The 20,259-nt window shown below is 68.2% G+C and overlaps 1 protein-coding gene across 3 annotated transcripts; it reads right to left on the reverse strand.

Annotated features, from left to right (window-relative positions):
- Positions 1-1,054: 1,054 nt before the first annotated feature.
- On the reverse strand, positions 1,055-19,746 carry ZNF777 (zinc finger protein 777). Of its 3 annotated transcripts, none has more exons than XM_055143744.1 (6): positions 19,505-19,746; positions 14,185-15,000; positions 13,257-13,383; positions 10,432-10,545; positions 4,243-4,494; positions 1,055-2,385 (listed from the first exon to the last, which is right to left on the reverse strand). In XM_055143744.1, the coding sequence occupies exons 2-6, from the start codon at positions 14,983-14,985 to the stop codon at positions 1,175-1,177; spliced, it is 2,505 nt and encodes an 834-aa protein (XP_054999719.1). In that variant the 5' UTR covers positions 14,986-15,000; positions 19,505-19,746; the 3' UTR covers positions 1,055-1,174. The 3 variants fall into 3 exon arrangements, with proteins under 3 accessions (XP_054999719.1, XP_054999717.1, XP_054999723.1); XM_055143742.1 differs by lacking the exon at positions 19,505-19,746 and adding an exon at positions 18,873-19,001; XM_055143748.1 differs by lacking the exon at positions 19,505-19,746 and adding an exon at positions 18,401-18,545.
- Positions 19,747-20,259: the final 513 nt, after the last annotated feature.

Genomic DNA, 20,259 nt, shown 5'->3' on the forward strand with positions numbered 1-20,259 from the left:
AAAGGAGGCTGGTGCTTTCACAGCCCCGAAAGCCAGGAATCGCCACCCGTCCTCCGCAGCTGCCTCGAGCCAGTGTCCTGCCTTCTGCCTGGCTCCCTGGCCAGGCTGCTGCCCTGTCGCCTCTGTGGACTGTCCCCTGAGGCCGCGGTCCCCGCCCGGCCCTCTGAGCAGCAGCAGTGACAGCCAGGGCTCATGGGCAGCAGGGACAACCAGGAGAGGAGGCCGAGGGGCTGGGAGACAGCACAGCGGGGCTGGCCCGAGCTCGACCCCCGGCATCCCGTGTGGCCCCTTGAGCACCAGCAGGAGTGATTCCTGAGTGCAGAGCCAGGAGTAACGCCTGAGCATCGCCGGGTGCGACCCAAAAGCAAAAAAAAGCGAAAGACAGAAAAAAAAGGGCCAACTGCACAGAGCACGGCTACGGCCAGCAGCTGGCCCGCGGGGAGTGCGGACAAGCAGGGCACGCGGCCAGCAGGGCTGGCTCCCTGCCGTCCCATACGGCCACCGGGCCCACCAGGGGCGAGTCCTGAGCACGGCTGGGTGTGGCCCCCAAACGACACAAAGACAGGAGCTGTACCAGCCCCGGGTCCCGACTGCAGGATAAAGGGGTCCCCGGCTCCGGGTTCCCCGGGCCCCTCACTGCCGCACTCAGCAGGGCGGGAAGGCCGCTGGGACAAGCTGAGGCCAGCTCTGCGGCGCCCCGGGCTGGTCCCGCCTGCCCCAAAGGGCCACCCTAGGGCACTTCCGAGAATCGGCTGCTCCGGGCCCCCTCCACCCCCCACCCAGGGCGGCGGCACCTGCCTGAGACTCGGCCACCTGCTCAAGCCCTCCCTGCCAAACCCAACACAAACGGGCAACAGGAAACTCTCATCTTTCACAAATGACTCTATTACAGCATCCAAAAACGCAATTAGAAAGTCGAGGCGCCCGCCCCGGGGGCAGAATCACTCCCCCCGGCGTGGTCAGGGTGGTTTCATACATTTTATTGTCAAGGAAATGAACAGCCCGAGGGGTGGGGGGGTCCCCAGGTCCAAGCTCTGCACACCCCCGCCCCGCCCCCCCTGCCCCGCCCGCCCCAGGGGTCCGGATGGGAGGGGGGCCCAGCGGCCCGGCCTCCCCCGCTCCCGCCGCCCCCCGCCCCCGCCCGCCGCCAGGGGAGGGGGGGGCGGGGGCGGGGTCACTCGCCCGTGTGGGTCCGCAGGTGGTACTTGAGCGACTGCTTGTAGCGGAAGCACTTGGCGCAGTGCGTGCAGGGGTAGGGCCGCTCGCCCGTGTGCGCGCGCTGGTGCTCCAGCAGGTGGTGCTTCTGCGTGAAGCGCTTGCCGCACTCGGCGCAGTGGTAGGGCCGCTCGCCCGTGTGGATGCGCCGGTGCTCGAGCAGGTGGTGCTTGCGGATGAAGCTCTTGCCGCACTCGGGGCAGGCGTGCGGCCGCTCGCGCGAGTGCACGCGGCAGTGGTTGGTGAGCTTGGACTTCTCGCTGAAGCTCTTCTCGCACTCGGGGCACTTGAAGGGCCGCTCGCCCGTGTGAGTCCGCTGGTGGCGCAGCAGGTGCGACGGGCGGCTGAAGCTCTTGCCGCACAGGCTGCAGATGAACGACACCTCGTGCTTGCCCGCGTGCACGCGCTGGTGGATGACCAGGCTGATGTGCAGGCGGAAGCTCTTCTTGCACTCGGGGCACGTGTAGGGCCGCTCGCCCGTGTGCGTGATCTGGTGCTTGGTCAGGCTGGACTTGTGGCTGAAGCTGCTGTCGCACTCGGGGCACTTGTAGGGCTTGGGCCCGCCGCCGCCGCCGCCGCTGCCCGCGCCCGGCGACTTGGGGCGCGGCTTGAGCGCGTGCTTGGGCGCGAAGGCGGCGCCGCGCTCGGGGGACGCGTAGCCGCGGCCGCGGTGCGCGCGCTGGTGCAGCGTGAGCTGCTGCTTGTGGCGGAAGCTCAGGTGGCAGTCGGCGCACTCGTAGGGGCCCTCCTTGATGTGGTTGCGCTGGTGGATGACCAGGTTGATCTTGAGGCGGAAGCTCTTGCCGCACTCCATGCAGGTGAAGGGCCGCTCGCCGCGCCGGTTGCGCTGCTGCTGCCCGCCCGCGCCGCGCGCCTCCGCGTGGCCGTGCCGCTCGCCGTGCGCGCCGGGCGCCAGGCGCTTCCCGCCCGGGGGGCCCCGCGGCAGCGGCGGGGGGCTCTCCTCGCGCTCCTCCTCGGGGGACAGCTCCCCGGGCAGCGGCGGCGGGTACAGGCCCGCCTCGTACCTCCCGGCCAGCGGCCCCAGGGACTGCAGGTGCTGCGGCAGCTCCTCCTCGTCCTCGTCCTCGTCCTCTTCCTCCTCCTCCTCCTCGTCCTCCTCCTCCTCTTCCTCCTCCTCCTCCTGCTCCTCCGTCTTGATGACGATGCCGTCTGCAGAGAGACGGACAGTGAGGCGACCCGGGGCGCCTGAGGGCGGCCACCTGGCCCGTGGGACGTCGGTCCAGCCCTGCCCGCACCTGCCGGGGAGGGACCCCGTGTCCTCTGGGCGGGGGGTGGGGGATGTCCCTTTTCCACCTGTCCCCACCGCACAGACTAGGGCCCGGGACCTGCGCTGGCGAGGGGGTGGGGGCGGGGGCTTCCGACAAGCCTGGCCCCCAAATCCGGCCCTTTGGTTCACTCCCATTTTTGCTTTGGTTTTGGGGGCCACACCGGGCAGTGCTCAGGGGGCCATACGGGGTGCCGGGACCCAGTGCCGCTCTCTGCCGTGCAAGGCAAGCGCCTCCCCACTGTCACTCTGGCCCTTGCTCCTTTCACTTGGGGGGGTGCTGCAGCCCTGCCCCTCTGGGACTGTCCCCCCCCCCCCACAGAGCTGCTGCCTGCGCCCGCCTCCAGCCCCGCCCCACCCACTAGCCCCGCTGCCATCCCGCCTTCTCCTTCCTCGACCCCGCCCCCAGCCCGGGCACCCAGGGGCGCCTCCGTCCCAGGACAGGACTGGCTGCGCTCCGCCCCCGTGCCGCCTCATCCAGGACGTGCTCCCCGGACCCCCGAGTGATGGCTGCCCCTGTCCCCCGAGCCCCGAGGGGAGGCGTCTGCCCCTGCGCCCCCCGCACACAGGCCTGCCGTGTCTCGGGGGAAAGTCACGGCTGCCACGAGTCTGCACCCAGGCCCAGAGACGTTGCTAAATGAGGCACGTGAATCTACAGAACATTCTAGATGCACACGCCCGCCCGCTGCCCCGCCCGAGCAGGAGACCCCTGCTGGGTGGGCCTGGCCAGGCCGGGTGAGCTGGGTAGTGACCAGGCCGGAGGTGGTCAGTGAGAGGCGGGTGGGCAAGTCCTACCTGTGGGGGCAGGGGGCAGCCCGCAGGAAGGGACCTGAGCCCAGACAGGCTGTGTCACAGGTCACGCCAAAGGCCCTGGGGTTCCCACCAGGAGGCCCCACTGGCAGGGCCTCAGACTGCCCGAGCCTTGCCCTGCCCTGTCCTGAGAGCCGGCGAGGTGCAAAGACTCACGCAGCTGTTTAAAAATAAAATGCCGGGGCTGGAGCGATAGCACAGCGGGGAGGGCGTTTGCCTTGCACGCAGCCGACCCAGGTTCGATTCCCCGCATCCCATAAGGTCCCCTGAGCACCACCAGGAGTAATTCCTGAGTGCAGCGCCAGGGGTAACCCCTGTGCATCGCAGGGTGTGACCCAAAAAGCAAAGAAAAGAAAAGAAAAGAAAAGAAGCGGAAGCTACGCTTCCCCCCACTGCTGGAACCGGGTGATTATTTAAGTAGGAACGAGTGAGCTGCGGGTCTGCAGGAACAATGAGATTCTACAAAGTAAATGTCACACTTTTAAAAGCCTCCTGGTTCAGGGTGAGGATACATTTCTGGGCCTGAAGAGTCTCTAAACTGATACACTTTAGAGGAGGAATTTTATACACACATACACACACGTGAGCAGACACGCACATGTGTACACACACGTGTGCACAGACACGAACGCAGACATACACACACCGTGTAAACACATGCATGCGTGCACAGACATGTGTGCGTGCAGACATACACATCCGCATGCACACACACGCGCACACAGACACACAGACACAGACCACCCATCCACACTCAGCCACACACACACACCCACACACACACACCCACACAGGCACATCTTAACGGAACCAAAGCCGAGGTGAGTTCTACCGGGTCCCCAGGCCTCGCTCAGGGCTGACTCACGGGAAGCCAGGGCCCCCCGCTGGCAGCGTGGCCGCCCCGCGCGGGCTGGGCCTCCCGCCCCGCTGACCTGCGCAGGGCCTCTGCTGCGCCAGCATCTGCTTGAGCTCGCTGAACTCGCTGGAGGCGCCCGGGGACTCCTCCAGGGCCTGGTCGGGCTCCTGCAGGTCGAGGTCCGGCCGCTCCCCGCAGGGCTCCCCGGGCTCCGAGTCGGGGAAGCCGTGCTCCTCCACCTGCCCCGCCAGCGGCTCGGCCGCCTCCAGGCCCTCCGAGCCCTCGTCGTTGGTCTGCACCTCGATCTTGATGACGATGCCGTCGTGCGCTGCGGGGGCGAGAGAAGCGGGACGGTCGCTGCGGCTCAGCAGGCACTCGGACCCGGGCACGTGGCTACCTTCCTAGGGGCTCTGAGCCGGACGCTGCCGTTACGGGCAGGGCCGCAGGGAGGCCTGGGGACGTGGGCCTGCCAGACGCTGGGCCCCTGACCGGGAGCCTCCAGTCCCCGCCCCAGCAGGTGCTCCCCTGCCTCCCCCCCTGCCCCCAGGGATTCTCCGCCTGCCCCAGGCCCGCCCAGGCGGCAGAAGAACCACGCGTGGACGGGGCGTGGGCGCTCGGGCGAGCCAGGCCCAGGGGCACCGGGGCCAGCGAGTGCAGCGGGGGGGGGCACCCACTCTGCTTGAGCCCCGGCACCCCGTGTCCCCCCCGGTGTGGCCCCCAAACCAAAGGGGGCAAAGGACAGCAGGCCTGTGCGGGCAGCTCGCCGCCCCTCTGGCCCTCTGGCCTGCCCGGAAGCCCCGTCCCTCCCTGGGGACGCTGACGCACTGTCCCCTCCCGCCCTGTCCCCGCGCCCCAGCCCTCTGCCCCCTCCCGCCTTTGCCCACCTGCAGACTCGGGGCCGGCGCCTGCCCAGCACCCACTCTCCTGCCGGGAGGGGTCTGGGCCCACATGCAGAGACCACAGGTCACCCGGCCAGGGCCCAGGCCTGACCGCAAGGCCCGGCGTCTGCTGGGGACAGAGCGGAGATGGCACCCGGGGGGCCCTCGGGCAGAGACCCCAGCCCGGGCCCAGCCCCCACGGCCTGCCCACCTCCCTCCTTTCATCTCTGCGCATGATCCACGGCCACCTCCATGACACGGGCATCAGGGAGTGACCTCCCTGCCTGGACAGCGCCTGTCACCCCCTCGAGTGACCTCCCTGCCTGGACCAGGGTCTCGTCACCCCCCGAGTGACCTCTCTGGCTTGACCAGTGCTTGTCACCCCCTCAGGTGACCTCCCTGACTGGACCGGGCCTCGTCACCCCCAAGTGACCCCAAGGGCCCTGGAGCCCCCCGGTACTTTATGGAACACCCCAGCAGGTGAGTGACCGTCACGCAACCCCACAGTGACGGCCCGGCGGGGGTGGCAGGGGGTGGGGGCAGCTGACCGTGGGACTCGGAGCTGAGCACGGCCTCGGGAACGCGCCTCAGAGCCCAGCGACGGGGAAGCGGCACTGTTCACTGCTTTGTAATTTTTTGTTCTTGGTTTGGGGCCCCACCTGGCGGTGCTCAGTGCTGATTCCTGGTTCTGTGCTCAGGGATCACCCGGGTGGGGCCCGGAGGGGGGACCTGAGTCAGCTGTGGGCGAGGGCGCGTCCTGACGCCGTCCGCCCTCCCCGACCCCGAGCGTTGGCCTGAGTTTCCGTTCCTGCTCCCGCTGGCTCACAGCGGCTCGTCCCGAGCAGACGTGTCACTGCGTCACCGTCCCGAGCAGACGCATCACTGCGTCACCGTCCCGAGCAGACGCGTCACTGTCCCGAGCAGACACGTCACTGCATCACCGTCCCGAGCAGACGCGTCACTGCGTCACCATCCCAAGCAGACGCGTCACTGCATCACGGTCCCAAGCAGACGTGTCACTGCGTCACCGTCCCGAGCAGACGCGTCACTGTGTCACCGTCCCGAGCAGACGCGTCACTATGTCACTGTGCTCAGAAGACGCCACCTCCCTCGCCCTCCTGAGGAAAGGAAACGTGACCAGACGCGAGCTTGGGCTTCGCGTATGATCACCCGAGGGCCCCAGCGGGGGGCTCCCTCCCCCTGGACTTTGGGGACCCAGAGCCACTGCCGAGAGGGCATGATGAGCGGTTTGTTGCGCCAGCAAACCGGGCCCTGGGTGGGAAACGTGCCCTTATCACCAACAGGGCCGGCCATCAGCGACTAACGCGGCGTGTGACTACGGGCTCTGTGGCAGACGGTCGCGGAACCGAGTATTTCCGAGTGATGGCTCCACAGCAAAGCAGCTTGGACCCACGAGACGGAAAAGGGGGCCCGAGAGAGCCCCCAAGGCCGAGCAGCGGCCCCGCTGGAGCGACCCCGTCCCCGTGGCCCAGGGACACCCCAGCCCAGGAGAGGAAAGCAGGAGCCGATTTCACTCCGGGCCCTGCCCGTCTCCACGGCCAAATACCCGTTTCACTTGGGGCGACGCTCCACGCACTCAGCGCACGCTCCCGCTCAGGAGACCCAGGTTTGGTCCCCTGCACCCAGCGGTCCCCTGAGCACTATCAGGAGCAAGCACCCCGCCCCAGCACAGAGCTTGGGGCCCCCTGAGGACCACAGGCTGCCCCGCAGTGAAGGAGTCTCAGGCAGGCCGCCCGACGTCAGTCTCCGTCACACCCGGTGGGGCTCGGCGACCCCACGGGGTGCCCGGAGTTTCCACGAGGGGCGGCTGCCGTGCAAGGCAAACGCCTTCTGCGCTGTCCTGCCGTCCTGGGGCGAGAAGCCACAGCCAACCGGACACAGAGGCAGCAGAGAGCCCCCAGGCGCCAGTGCACGGTGGGGCTCGCGCGGGGGGCGTGAGGCTCAAAGGGGGGCGGAGAGATGGCGCCCCGGCCGGGAGGAACAACCACCTTCCCAGATCCCACATCGAACCGAGCCGCCGAGAACAGGCCAGCGGGCACGGAGCGCTGGACGGCCAGAAACACAAGGTCGCCACCGTGGACCCGGCAGCGCTTCCCACGGCCGCGCGGCGCAGACGCTAACTCCAGCGGGAGACCACGGAGTCACAAACGCGGCACACGGGAGACGGAGCTAATGCCCGTCACGCTTCAGAACCGTTTTCAAACCCAAGGCTGATCAACCCTGATCAACCCCAAAGCACTGAGGCTGAACTGATTCATGAAACGAGGGGCTGGAGTGACAGCACAGCGGAGAGGGCGTTTGCCTTGCACGCGGCCGAGCCGGGTTCGAATCCCAGCATCCCATATGGTCCCCTGAGCACCGCGGGGGGAATTCCTGAGTGAAGAGCCAGGAGTAACCCCTGTGCATCGCTGGGTGTGACCCAAAAACAACAACAACAACAACAACATGAGACACACTGGAGACTAGTGACGGCGTGTGGGGTGGGGACAAACACGAGCCGACCTGGCAGTGCTCAGGCATCCCTCCTGGCTCTGCACTCAGGAATCACTCCTGGTGGGGCTCGGGGGACCCTATGGGATGCTGGGAATCGAACCCAGGTCAGCCACGTGCAAGGCAAACGCCCTCCCCGCCAGCCTATTGCTCCAGCCTTCAGGGGTCACTCCCGGCAGTGCTCGGGGACCACGTGGGATGCCGGGGACCGAACACGAGTTGGCCACGGGCCAGGCGAGCGCCCTCCCCACCCCGCTCAGCCCCTAGAACCCTTTGAAACCCATCACTTTGGCAAGTAAGGAAAGGAATCACCCGAGCACGGGAAAGTGAGGCCCCGCACAGAGGGCAGTGCTGGGCACGGAGTGTGGGGGGCTCTCCCGTCCTGAGCCGGGCTGCCTCTCCGCCGGGAGGCTGGCTTCCACGGACACCTGGGAGCAGGGACAGACGTGTTTCCACACGGCCTCCCGTGAGCGCTGGAGGCCCACCGTGACTCGGAGCTCACGGGGACTAGGCCCACCCGCTGCTTGGGGCCAGGAGGGCAGCCCCCCTCCCCCCGGCCACACGCCCTCTGCGCAGGCAGCCGGGTCAGCCTCTGGCACCGCGCGGCTCCCTGAGCACAGAGCCGGAGGCAAACCCTTGAATCCTGCCCCGCGGTGGACGCTGAGCAGCACGGGGTCGCCCGCCCCCCAAAGGGGCACCATCAGGCTCGGACGTAGGAGAGAGCCAAGACACAGGAAATTAAAAAGCAAGTTGCCAAACAGGGAACTTCCGCATCGTTTCGATTTTACTTGTGGGAGTGGGGACGGGGCACGGGCCCCCAGGGGCTCTCCCGGTTCCTGGGGTCCTCCCGGGACACGCCGCTGGCCGAGCTGCCTGTAACGGGGCCACTGTCAGAAAAACCTAACAGGGCTGGAGAGACAGTACGGGGGGCGGGGGGGCTTGCCTGCGTAGCTGACCAGGGTTCCACCCTGGCATCCCACAGGGTCCCGAGACCACCGGGAGTAAGTCCTGAGCACAGAGCCAGGGAACCCCTGAGCATCTCCCAGAACGGCCCCACCAGTGATGGGGGGGAGGGGGACCATGCGGGACGGCGAGGCTCGAGCTGGTCGGCCGTGTGCAAGGCCAACGCCTCCCGCTGCGCCACCACCGCGGGCCCATGGGAACAGCACGGAGAGGACTGGGGTCAGCGCGTGTGTGTGCTGGGCCGGGTCTAACCCCCAGGTAACCCGGCCGCCCAAACACACCGAGGGGGCCCTGGTGCCCGTGACACTGCCAGCGTGATGGGCAGAGTATCACGAGTGTCCCCAGGCCCGAGAGTCACCTGGGCGCCCCCACCCCGAGATGACGTGCGTGCCACAGAGCAGACAGAGGCGGTTTCCGGCGACTATTTTCTGTGGACGCGGTGGCTTCCGTTCACACCTACCCTCACGACCTTCCCGCCCCTCCAGGCCGAGCGGAGCCCCCGCTGCCTGCTCCCACCGTGCTCCCTCGGCCCCCACCCTTCCGCTCTGGCTCCTCCCCCTTCCCAGGCCCAGGCTGGGGCCCTTCACACAGAGGTGTGAGCTGCAGGCAGCCTGCCGCGGGTGCCCCGTCCCCTCCGTCCCGCGGCCCGACATGGCAGGTGAACAAATGGCACCTTGTGACCACACTAGACAGGGTGCCTCAGAGCGGCTGTCCTCACAGAGGCCGGGGCCGCACATGTGTGTGTGTATGTATATGCATGCTTATGTGTGCATGCATGCACGTGCATGTGGCTATGCATGTGTGCATGTGTACATGTATGTGTGGGTATGCATTGTGGGTGTGTATGTGCATGAATGCATATGTGCATGTGTGTATGTGTGGGTATCCATGTGTGCATGCATGTATGTGTGTACATGGTGTGCATGTATGTGTGGGTATGCATGTGTACATGTATCCATATTTGTATGTACGTGCAAACATGTGTATGTGCATGTGCATATGTGTCTACATGTGTGTGTATGTATGCATGTGATGTGAGTATGCATGTGGGTGTATGTATGTGCGTGTGTGTGTATGTGTATGCATGCCTATACACATGTGCGCAAGTACGCATGCATGCATGCGTGTCTGTGCCCACAGGCCCAGGTGGCAGGCGCGGGCAGTGGTCTGGTCCCAGCCCCTCTGGAGGGTCAGCCTGCAGCGAGGCTGGGAGCGGGCAGACAGGAGGGGAGGATGCTGCGGCCCCCCCAGAACCTGGCCGGAGACACCCCTGAGGAGCCGCCAGGCCCCATCTCTGCCTCCTGAGCTTCTCCGCTCCCGTGGCCACCGCTCATGGACGGGGCGACCAGACCCCCAGACGCACCCTGCCCGGCCACCAGGCCCCCGCCTCCCCCTGCAGAATCCACTGTCCCGTCGGCCCTTGCTGTACGCCACGTCCCTGGGCCGTCTCTGCCCAGGGCTGACCATCACCCGGCCCTGACCGCCTCCCCAGGCCCCGGCTGATTCTCCTGCAGCTGGACCTCTGTCCTCCAAGGGCACCGTCAGCCCTGCTGTCGTGACAAGGACAAGGTCCACCCCCCGGAGACCTTCAGGGCCCCAAGCCCAGCTGTGGGACGGGGCCGCGTGGCTGCACCCCAGGAGTGTCTGCAGGGCGGGGGCCGGGCCCCCCCGGACACCTGCTGGACACTGGCCACCGCCCCTGCAGCCCAGAGCCGCCGGGACGCGGGTCCAAGGCAGGCGGCCCAACGCCGGCCAGTCCTGCCTGACCCCGGTGCCGCCTCCACCTCAGCACCGCCTGGACACGGCCCTGCAGGGCCGGGCCGGGGTCTGACCGGAGACCCTGGCGAGTGACCGTCTTCCCTGCAAAGCCTGAGGTGACGCCTGCGCCTGCCCCGTCCTGGCCGGCCACTCACCAGCACTGGGGTCCGCGGGGGGCTCCCCCTCCTCCGAGTCCTCCTGCTCCGGCATGGCTGGCCGCTCCCCGCGCTCCATCTGGGACATGAGGTCTGGCTTGGAGATCGCGTAGTCTGGGCACGGGAAGGAGAGAGAGTCTCGCGTGAGGCCGCGGGGCTCCTGCCAGTGCCCCCGCGGGGTGGGGGCACCAGAGCAGCTGCCCTCCAGGGGCCCAGCCCCGCCCCACCGGTGCTGCGTGTGTGCACATGTGTGTGCATGCGTGCCCGAGTGTGCATGCACACACATGTGTTGACCGTGGCGCCGGCAGGGAGGCCTGGTGGCCACTGGGCCTAGGGCTTCTGCGTCCCGCGCTCGTGGCACCTGCCGTGGGCACCGGCCGCCCGGGGCCTTGTGGACTCAGACACGAGACACTGCGCGTTTCCCAAAGTCAGAAACAACGTCTGCCCGAGCCAGAGGCCACGAAAGGCTTCCGGCAGAAACGTGAGAGAGAAAGACAGACAGAGCTGTCTGGAAAGGTTTGATTATGGAGAAACTTGGAGGGAATGTTCCACCGCGTCTGCATTCGTCCTAGAAGGTTCTAGCTTCTCTAACTGTGGGTCATGGGCCGGAGAGGTAGCACAGCAGGTCCGGCATCTGCCTTGCACGCGGCTGACCCGCATCCGGTTCCTGGCCTCCCAAATGACCCTCCGAGCACTGCCAGGAACGATCCCAGCGCATCTCTAGGTGTGGCCCTGAACCACCCCCCGGATTAGAAACCGCGGGTAACCGTCCCCATGTGGGGTCTCACGGCCGAGTGGGGGCTGTGAGAAATGTGGCACAGGGGCTGGAGAGATAGCATAGCATGTAGGGTGTTTGCCTTGCACGCGGCCGACCCGGGTTCGATTCCCAGCATCCCATAGGGTCCCCTGAGCACCGCCAGGGGTAATTCCTGAGTGCAAAGCCAGGAATGGCCCCTGTGCATCGCCAGGTGTGACCCAAAAAGCGAAAAAAAAAAAAAAAAAGAAATGTGGCACAGTAAAAGGTTTCTGAAGTACAGCCACCACCAGAGCAAGTACAAAACAGACCCAGGGACTGTCCGGCCCCCTCGGCCTTGGCGCGTGTCTGGGCGCAAGGGGGTCATCAGTGGACAAAGTTCCGGGAGGCCGTGCACGTGGCAGGGGGCTAGCGCCCGTAACGCACGAGAGCGTCCCACTCGCACAGGCAGCGAAGGGGAGGAAGCAAAGGCCCGGAGGGGCTCCGGGGGGAGGTGCGGCCCCGGGCTGGGCGCTGTCCACTGCCTGCGGGTGGCCCAGGGGCACCCAGGCTCAGCCCTCGGGGCCGTGGACGCCACCACCGGGCAGCCCCGCAGCCTCTTTCCTTGGCAAAACCCCTTCTGGCCCGGGACCCACGTTTGCGGCCCCCCGAGGGCGCAAACGTGCGGGGACGTTTGTCGCAGCCCCTGTCCCAGCCCACAGGCCCAGCGTCCCTCCAGAATCCAGCAGAGCCTCCCAGGCTGCCAGTGTGAGCACAAGACGGCGAGTCCACGGGCAAGGCCCCTGCCGGCACCTGTGGGGGGGGCTGCTCCGTGGCTGACGAATCAAAAGGGCTGGGCCTTCAGTGACGTGTCCACGTCACGAGGGGGCCAAAAAGCGGCGTCCAGCGTCCAGAGAGGGAGGGACACCCATGGCCGCAGCAGGGACCTGGTTTCCGTCTGACACTCGCCAAATGCTTTTCTCTGGCTTTTGGGCCACACGTGGCAGTGCTCAGGGAGGACTCCTGGCTCTGTGCTCGGGGTCACTCCTGGTGGGGGTCAGGTGAACGACCTGGGGTGCCGGGGATCGAACCCGGTCGGTCGGGTGCAAAGCAGACGCGCTCCCTGCCGTGCCGGCCCTCCAGCCCCCTGCACGCTCTCTTAGCTTTGCGGGTGCCCAGAGAGCCGCCCATCGGGGAAAGGCAACGAGATACGCGAGGCTGTTCTCCCGGGCGGCCGCCGGGACGGGACGACACGTCTGGGAGAAAGTTCCCGGCAACAGGAGGCGCTCGCTGCACCCGGGGTCGGGCGGCTCAGGGAGGCCGGCCAGGAGCGGGCCGGGCACTCGGACACCAGCCCGGCTCCCTGCAGGCAGAGCTGCGGCCCCTCACACTCTGCCGGGCCGCGGAGAGACACAGTGAGTGAGCGGGTGCCTCGCATGCAGGGGCCCTGGGCTTAACACCAGGGCCGCATGGACCGAGCACTGAGCTGGGAGCAGCCATGGAGGAAGTGTAACAAAAACCAAAACACCAGGCCAGAGCCACGGGACAGGGTGGGAGTGTGCTTTGCACGTGGCAGAGCCAGGTCTGATCCCTGGCACCCCCGATGGTTCCCCGAGGCCCTCCAAGAGTGACCCCCGGGCACGGCTCAGGAGGGAGCCCCGAGCACCAACAGGTGAGCACAACTCCCTCCCCAGGAGCCCCACCCCCAGGTAAAACAGCAAGTTGGCAGATGATGTTTGTCAGGTACATCAGTAATCAAGAATATGGTCATGGAGGGGCCGGAGCACAGCGGGGAGGGCGTCTGCCTTGCACAGGGCCGACCCGGGTTCGATCCCCGGCATCCCATAGGGTCCCCCGAGCACCGCCAGGAGTAATTCCTGAGTGCAGAGCCAGGAGTGACCCCTGAGCATCCCTGGGTGCGAACCAAAAAGAGAGAAAAAAAAAGAGAATACAGTCATGCATTTATATTTGAGGTCTGTGCCGCTAAGGGGCCAGGGAAAGTGGCCCGGCAGTGACCGCCCACCGGCACTGCCCCTGGCCGCCTCGCGGCTCCCGGGGCCGTCTGTCCCCAGCCCAGGGTGCGGGCCCTTACCCATGGACACCAGGGACTCGTAGTTGCCCCGCATGACGTTCTTGTACAGCTCCTTCTGCCACTCGGAGAGGTTCCCCCACTCCTGCTCGGAGAAGTGCACGGCCACGTCGTCAAAGGTGACCGGGACCTGGAAGCACACGACAGGGTCAGCGTGGCCCGAGTGGGTGGCCTGGCGCCCGTCACTCTCCCGTCCCCGCCACGCCTTCCCCGCGCAGCAGCCGCACCGCCAGCAAGCCTGCTGGGGCCAGAGCCGGCACACGGGGAGGGCGCTGGCCTTCGGTCCCGCCACCCCACAGGACCCCTAAGCCTGACAGGAGCAAGCCTGAGCACTGCCAGTGGTGGGCCAACAACAACAACAACAACAACAATGACAATAATAATAATAATAATAATAATAAAAAGGCCTGGGGGAACCTGCAGAAACAGGGGAACGCGGGGCTGGAGCGACAGCACAGCGGGGAGGGCATTTGCCTTGCACGCGGCTGACCCAGGTTCAATTCCCAGCATCCCATATGGTTCCCTGAGCACCGCCAGGGGTCATTCCTGAGTGCAGATTCCAGGAGTAACTGGAGTGATTCCAGGAGTAACCCCTGAGCATCGCTGGGTGTGACCCAAAAACCAAAAAAAAAAAAAGAAACAGGGGAACAGAGGTGCCCCTGGGGGCTCCCCGAGAACACAGAGGTGCTCTGAGCGGCCGCCACACCGGGAAAACCAGCCCCGTGAGCGCCATTCTGAACCGCGGGCCCGGGCGACACAGACACACTCAGAGCCAGCTGAGGCTGGACGGGCAGGGACCGCCCCCAGCCACGTCTGCAGGGACTGGCCGGGACTGGCGGGTCCCCGAGTCCCTGGCCCCGTGACCTGCTCCCCCACACGCGGGGGGGCTGGTGGTGCAGCCGCTCCTCCCCTCGCGCGGGCGCGGGCCCACCTTGGGGACCTCCCCGTTGCTGCCGGGCGGCAGGCGCAGGATCCAGAAGTTGCGGTTCTTGAGCAGGTTCTCCATGTTCTCCAGGCGCCGCTGCAGCAGCCCGTACTCCTGCAGCAGGGTGCCCAGCACCACCCACTTGCTCTCCAGGTGGTTGGCGAACTCCACGGCCGACTTCTCGCAGTCGGCGATCTTCTTCTCGTTGGTGCCCGTCCTGCCCTCCAGGGTCAGCAGCCGCATGGCCTGGGCCTCCAGCTTCCGCTCCACGGCCTGGACGGCGGCCCACACGGCCAGGCGGGTGATCTCGGCCGTGGGCAGCGGCGGGTCCTTCAAGGCGGGCTCCTTCTGGGGCGCGGGGCTCGGGGGGTCCATGTCGCTCTCGGGCACCGCGGGGGACGGGGTCAGCGGGTCTTTGTCGGGGGCCTCGGGCGAGTGCAGGGGGGTCTCCTGGTGGGCGGCGGGGGACGGCAGTGCCCTCTCCTGCTCGGCGGCGGCTGGAGCCGGGAACTGGGTCTCCCCCCGCAGGGGGGTCTCCTGCTCGGAGGCGGCGGGGTACGGGGGGCAGGGCCCCTTCGGGGGCGCCGGCGGCATGCGTCCGGAGGAGTCCGGCTTGGGGGCGCGGGGCGTCTGCGGGAGGGAGCCCGGGCGGGCAGCGGTGGGGGACGGAGGCCGCGGGCTGTCCTTACGGGGGGGCGCGCGGGGCGGGACGGGCGAGTCTCGCGGGAGCCCGGCGGGGGCCTGGCAGGGGCGCTCCTCCTGCAGGGCGTTGGGGCACGACACGGGTGATGCGCGCTGGGCGTCCATGTCCAGCTGCTGGACCTGGGTTCCGGGAGAGAAAGGGCAGGACAGGAGTGAGGGGCGCAGGTGGCACCCGCGTCCCCAAGGCCGCCCCGGGGCCAGCTGCGGCCACAGCCTGGCACCCCCCTGCCCCCGCAGGCCAGCGGGCAACCCCTGGGCACGACCCTTGGCCCTGGCGGTGGTGACGGGGGCAGGAGGGTGGGTTCCAGGGGCACAGAACTCCCCGGGCTCTGATCAGACCCGTTAGGAAGCGACTAGAACCAGGCCCCGACTTCTCCCTCCCATAAGCTGCACACACACACACACACACACACACACACACACACACACACACACACACCGGCTGTCCGGGCCCCTGTTACAGCGTCGAGGTGCTGCCTGACACACCTGCTGGCCAAGCTGCCCGAGCCGTGAGCATTAAATAAGACTGAAAAATGACGGAGCAGAATCGCGGCAACGCCGGGCTCTGGGGCTCGGCCAAGACTCCGCAGGGGAGGAGGCGCCGGCCGGGTGGGGGGTCCGGGCGCAGCGCCGCTCACCTTCACCCCGAAGGGACCTGGCCCGCGGGGCCGCTGCCTCCACGGGCATCATGGAGCTACACACACACAGACACACAGTCACAGACACACACAGACACAGACACACACACAGTCACAGATACACACAGACACACACAGTCACAGACACACAGTCACAGACACACACAGTTACAGACACACATACACAGTCACAGACACACACACAGACACACAGAGTCACAGACACACACAGACAGAGGCATACACGGACACACACACAGCCACAGACACACACAGTCACAGACACACATACATAGTCACAGACACAGTCACAGACACACACACAGACACACATACACAGACACAGACACACACAGTCACACAGACACACACACAGTCACAGACACACAGTCACAGACACACACAGTTACAGACACACATACACAGTCACAGACACACAGTCACACAGACACACACAGTCACAGACACAGGCATAGACAGAGACACAGACACACAGAGACGCATACAGACACACACAGAGACACACAGACACATACAGACACACAGACACAGACGCACACACAGACGCACACAGACATAGACACACACGCACACACACAGACACACACCCCTTCCCTCCCCAGACTGGCGGACGCCGAGGTCCCGCGCGACCAACGGGGGTCTCAGGGCTGAGGCGGACACGGGTCTCCCAGGGCCCTGCGGCCTCCGTGTGTCCCAGCACTCGCCCGCCCTGCCCCCCGGGGTGGGTGCACCTGGCGTCTGGGCTCCTGGCTCAGGTCGGCGAAGTGGGGTGAGGACAGACGGACCGAGACGCAGCCCCGGGCAGCCGGGCCCTGCCGTGGGCCGAGACCGGGGTGGGGGGCAGCTGGTCCCAACTGCCCGAGCCGGCCCCAGCAGCCCCCCAGAGAGGCCTGGGGCGCCAGGGAGGCGAGGCCCTGGCCTTGGCAGTGACCGGCTCCCACCGACTGGGCCGGGCTCTTCCGCAGCCCCCGGGGCACGGAGCAGAATTTCCCCGACGACAACGAGCCCGTGCAGGGGACCCGCAAAATCACGGCGGTTCCTGCCCTGTCCCGGCAGGGAGCGTCGTGCCCTGTGGGCCAAAGGAGACGAGGCCCACGGAGTGCGAGCGGAACACCCCGGGGCAGCAGTCGCCAGGTGCCTGCCGTCGGCCAGGAGACCCTCTCGACCCAGTTAGGTCCTCTAGTGCCCTTTTCATTCATTCATTCATTCATTCACCCACTCATCCACTGATGCTTGGCTCAGCGGAGGCTGTTTCGCACTTTCGAGTCTGAGACGAAAGGTTTAAGGCCCCGTCCAGGCCAAAGGCCTCGGAGGCACACGCCAGCGAACCCGGTCACTCGCATGGATGACGGGCGGGCCATGGGCTTGGGCACGAGAAAGGGTGGTCCCGGCTAAGCCACACAGACCCGCTGAGATCGGGGCAGCGGGTGGCAAGCAGAATCATCAGAGGCACTCAGGAGACGCTGGGCTTGGAGAGGCCCAGACACCTGCCCAAGGTCACACAGCCAAGGCCGTGACGCCCAGTGCACAGGCCTCCGCTGGCCTCTGCCGCCGGGTACGGCAGCGGACGGGAATGTTCTGAAGCCTGTAACCTCCGTTCCAAGGCCTGGGGCTTCGCGAACTCAGCGAAGGCTCTGACACGGGGCAGGCCTGCAGGCCACACTCCCAGGAAAGGGGTGGGCGCCCCGGGACCCTCTCCCAAACATCGGGAGGCGATCCTTCCACCAAAAGCCCACGGCCACCAAATTCTGTGCACACGCCAGGGGGGCTCAGAGAACCCCGACCCCGCAGGCTCATCTACAGCGAGGTCAGCTCTGGGCAGGCGAGGGAGGCCGGCCCGCAGCCGCTTCCCCGCCGACCACCCGCTTCCTCGCAGGGGATCCGGGTATTCGCGTACACCCGAGTAGGAAGAGGCGAAAATCCTGCCGGCGGCCAAGCTGGTCTTCCTGGTAGCACCGGGCTCCAGCGCAAACAATGAGGAAAGCTCCGGTGGGTAAATAAAGCAGCAAGGCCACGCTCGGGACCGTCTAAGCAGAGCTCGGAGGGAAAACGCCATTTCTCTCCGCTCTACCAGGACCGAGGGGGCGCTGACGCGGCCCCGGGTCCCAGGTCCTCGCCCCCACCAGCCCCCCCTGCTAGAATGCCATGAGTCCCACTTTCGTGGGAAGGAAGGATGGAGCTGCGAATATAATCATCTGAGCCTCGTCAGCCCGCACGCCCCGGCTGTCAGGGACAGAGTCTCCGGAACCCAGCACCGCCAGCGCCAGTGCTCTGGGGTGGCTGGGGAGGCGGGAGGGTCCCCTGAGTCATGCCCACCCCCACCAGAGACACACACACACAGCATCTGACGTGGGCAGGCAGCTCCTGTGGTGACCCAGAGCTCGTGTCGCCGGGAGCTCCGGACCTGCGGGGTCCCCGAGCCCAGCGCCGGCAGCGGCGGGCGTTCTCGCAATCATTCATTTAGTTTCTTTCCCCAGGGGACCGGGGAAATTATATAGATAGATTTACTTATACTGGAGGGCCGGGGGGCTTTGGAGGAAGCCCTGGGTCCGGCCTGCTCCTGCTGCCCCGGCAGGAGGCTTGTGAGCACCAGACTCGGGGCGCCCCTGCCCGCAGTCTCCGGGGGTCCCCGCGGGGCTGCGGGAGATCCTCGGCTCTTTAAAAAAAAAAAAAACAAACAAACAACGGTCCACGGGGGAGGCACAATGAGCGTCCCCCCCCAACACACACGCACACACACACGCACACATACGCACACATACACACACGCACAATGCCCCTAGTAACGGGCCCCGGCCCCACCCGCGGGGGCACCCGAAGTTCGGCGGGGGCCCCTCGGGATGCAGAGTCCCCGGAGTCACCTGCTCCCCCGGCGGCGGCGCGGCCGCGTCCCCGCAGGAGGCCGTCAGGGCCGGCCCCTCCCCCGCCCCGTCCAGGCCCGCAGCCCCGCGGGCGCCGAGCCCCGGCAGCAGAGCCGCTACGTGACCTTGGGGCCGCCGGGGGGCGGCGGGGAGGCCCGTGCCTCGGGGGTCTCCGCTCCGCGCGGGGGGGGAGGGGGGCGGCCGCGTCGGCCCCGCGCTACGGCCGCGGGCTGGCCGGGCCGGGCTGGCCGGGCCGGGCGGGCGGGCGGGCAGCGCGCCGGGGCCACCCCGACGGACGCCGCGCCCGTTCCGCAGGGGGCCGGCGCGGCGGCCCGGGCCCCCCCCACCCGCCCCCGCCGGGCCCCGCGCGCCCGCCCGGCCCGGACGGCGCCCCCCGCGGCCGCCCCCGCCGCCCGCCCGCCCGCCCCGCGGGGGCCCCCCGCGCCCCGCCGCCCGCCGCGCGGGCCCTTACCGACACCCCAGGCCGGGCCGCCGCGCCCGGGACGCGCAGGCCGTCCCCGGGGCCCCGAGTCCGCGCGTCCGCGCGCGCGCGGGCCGCCCTGGCCGGGGCCGCGGCCGCCTCGGCCATGGCCCTGCGCGGTCCGGCCGGGCCCGGGGGCCGCCGCCGCCGCCGCCGCCGCGCGCGCAGGCCGGCCCCGGGCCTCTGGGCGGGCGGCGCGGGCCGGGCCGGCCTGCCCCGGCGGGGGGCGCGCGGCCGTCGGGCCCGGGCCGGGGCGCGCGGGGGCCGCGTCGGAGGCGGCGCGCGGCGGGCGGCGGCGGCGGCGGCGGCGGCGGCGGCGGCGGGGCCCGGTCAGCGGCGGCCCCCGGGCGGCGGCGCGCGTTCAGCAGGGGAGCGGCCCCGCCGCTGCCATGTTGCTCCAAACTGCATCCTGGGAGGCATGTCCCTCGCAGGCCGTTTAAAGAGAAACACTCCGGGGCGCGTCGGAGGCCGCGCGCGCCCGGACAGCTCCATCTACAGCCGGTAGGAGCGAACAGTGCGGCGCCCGCCACGCCGGGCGGCGACGGCCACGCCCTGAGCCCCGGCCCGGCCCGTCGTGGCGCCCGGGGGGCCCACCCGCCCGCGGGGGCCCCGGGGCCGCTCACCTGGGCTCCGCGCCGCCCCCCCGGGCGCCCCTGCTGCCGAGCGCGAGGCGGCCGAGCCGCGCAGTGGCCGCGGCGCGCGGCCGAGGCGACGTGCCGGGCGCGGGGGGCGGCTTGATTGGCTCCGACAGCGTCGCGCCCGCCGCCGGCCGCGGCCCCTCGCGCACCCCGGGCCGGGCCGTCGCCTCGCACCACCTGCGCTCACAAAGGGATGGCAGCCCGCCGTCACGCCGAGCCGAGCCCCGCGTCCATGTGACCCGCGCCGCGCCGCCCGGGGGCCGGGGCCGCCGCGGGCCGCGCTTCCCCGGCGGGCGCGGGGGGGGCGGGGGGGCCTCGGGGCGGGCGCCCGCCCGAGGGGCGCCCCGCGGGCCGCGGCGGGGGCGGCGGGGGGCCCGCCCGAGGGGGCCGCTCCGTCCCCTCCGGCCCGCGGGGCTCTGTCGAAGGGAGCGGGCGGGCCGGGCCGAGCCCCCCGCCCCCGATTATTAAATAAATAAATAATAAATAAAGAAACAAACAAGCAAACAGACAGACGACCCGCGGGCGCCCCGCGACCCCCGGCCCTGGACAGTCGGAGGGACACGCGGCCGGGCACAGTGGCCCGCAGCTGCCCGGGAAAGATAAAGAAAGACATCGAGACTGGAACCCCCCCGTGGAAGAAAGCCCGGGGTGGGGGTACAGTAGCCCCCCTCCAGCCCCCCCCGCCCCACTGAAGGGGACCCCGGGAGCACTTGGGTGGTCCCGGTTCTCCAGGGACCCCG

Source organism: Sorex araneus, chromosome 1, assembly GCF_027595985.1.
Source record: "Sorex araneus isolate mSorAra2 chromosome 1, mSorAra2.pri, whole genome shotgun sequence".
NCBI lineage: Eukaryota > Metazoa > Chordata > Mammalia > Eulipotyphla > Soricidae > Sorex > Sorex araneus.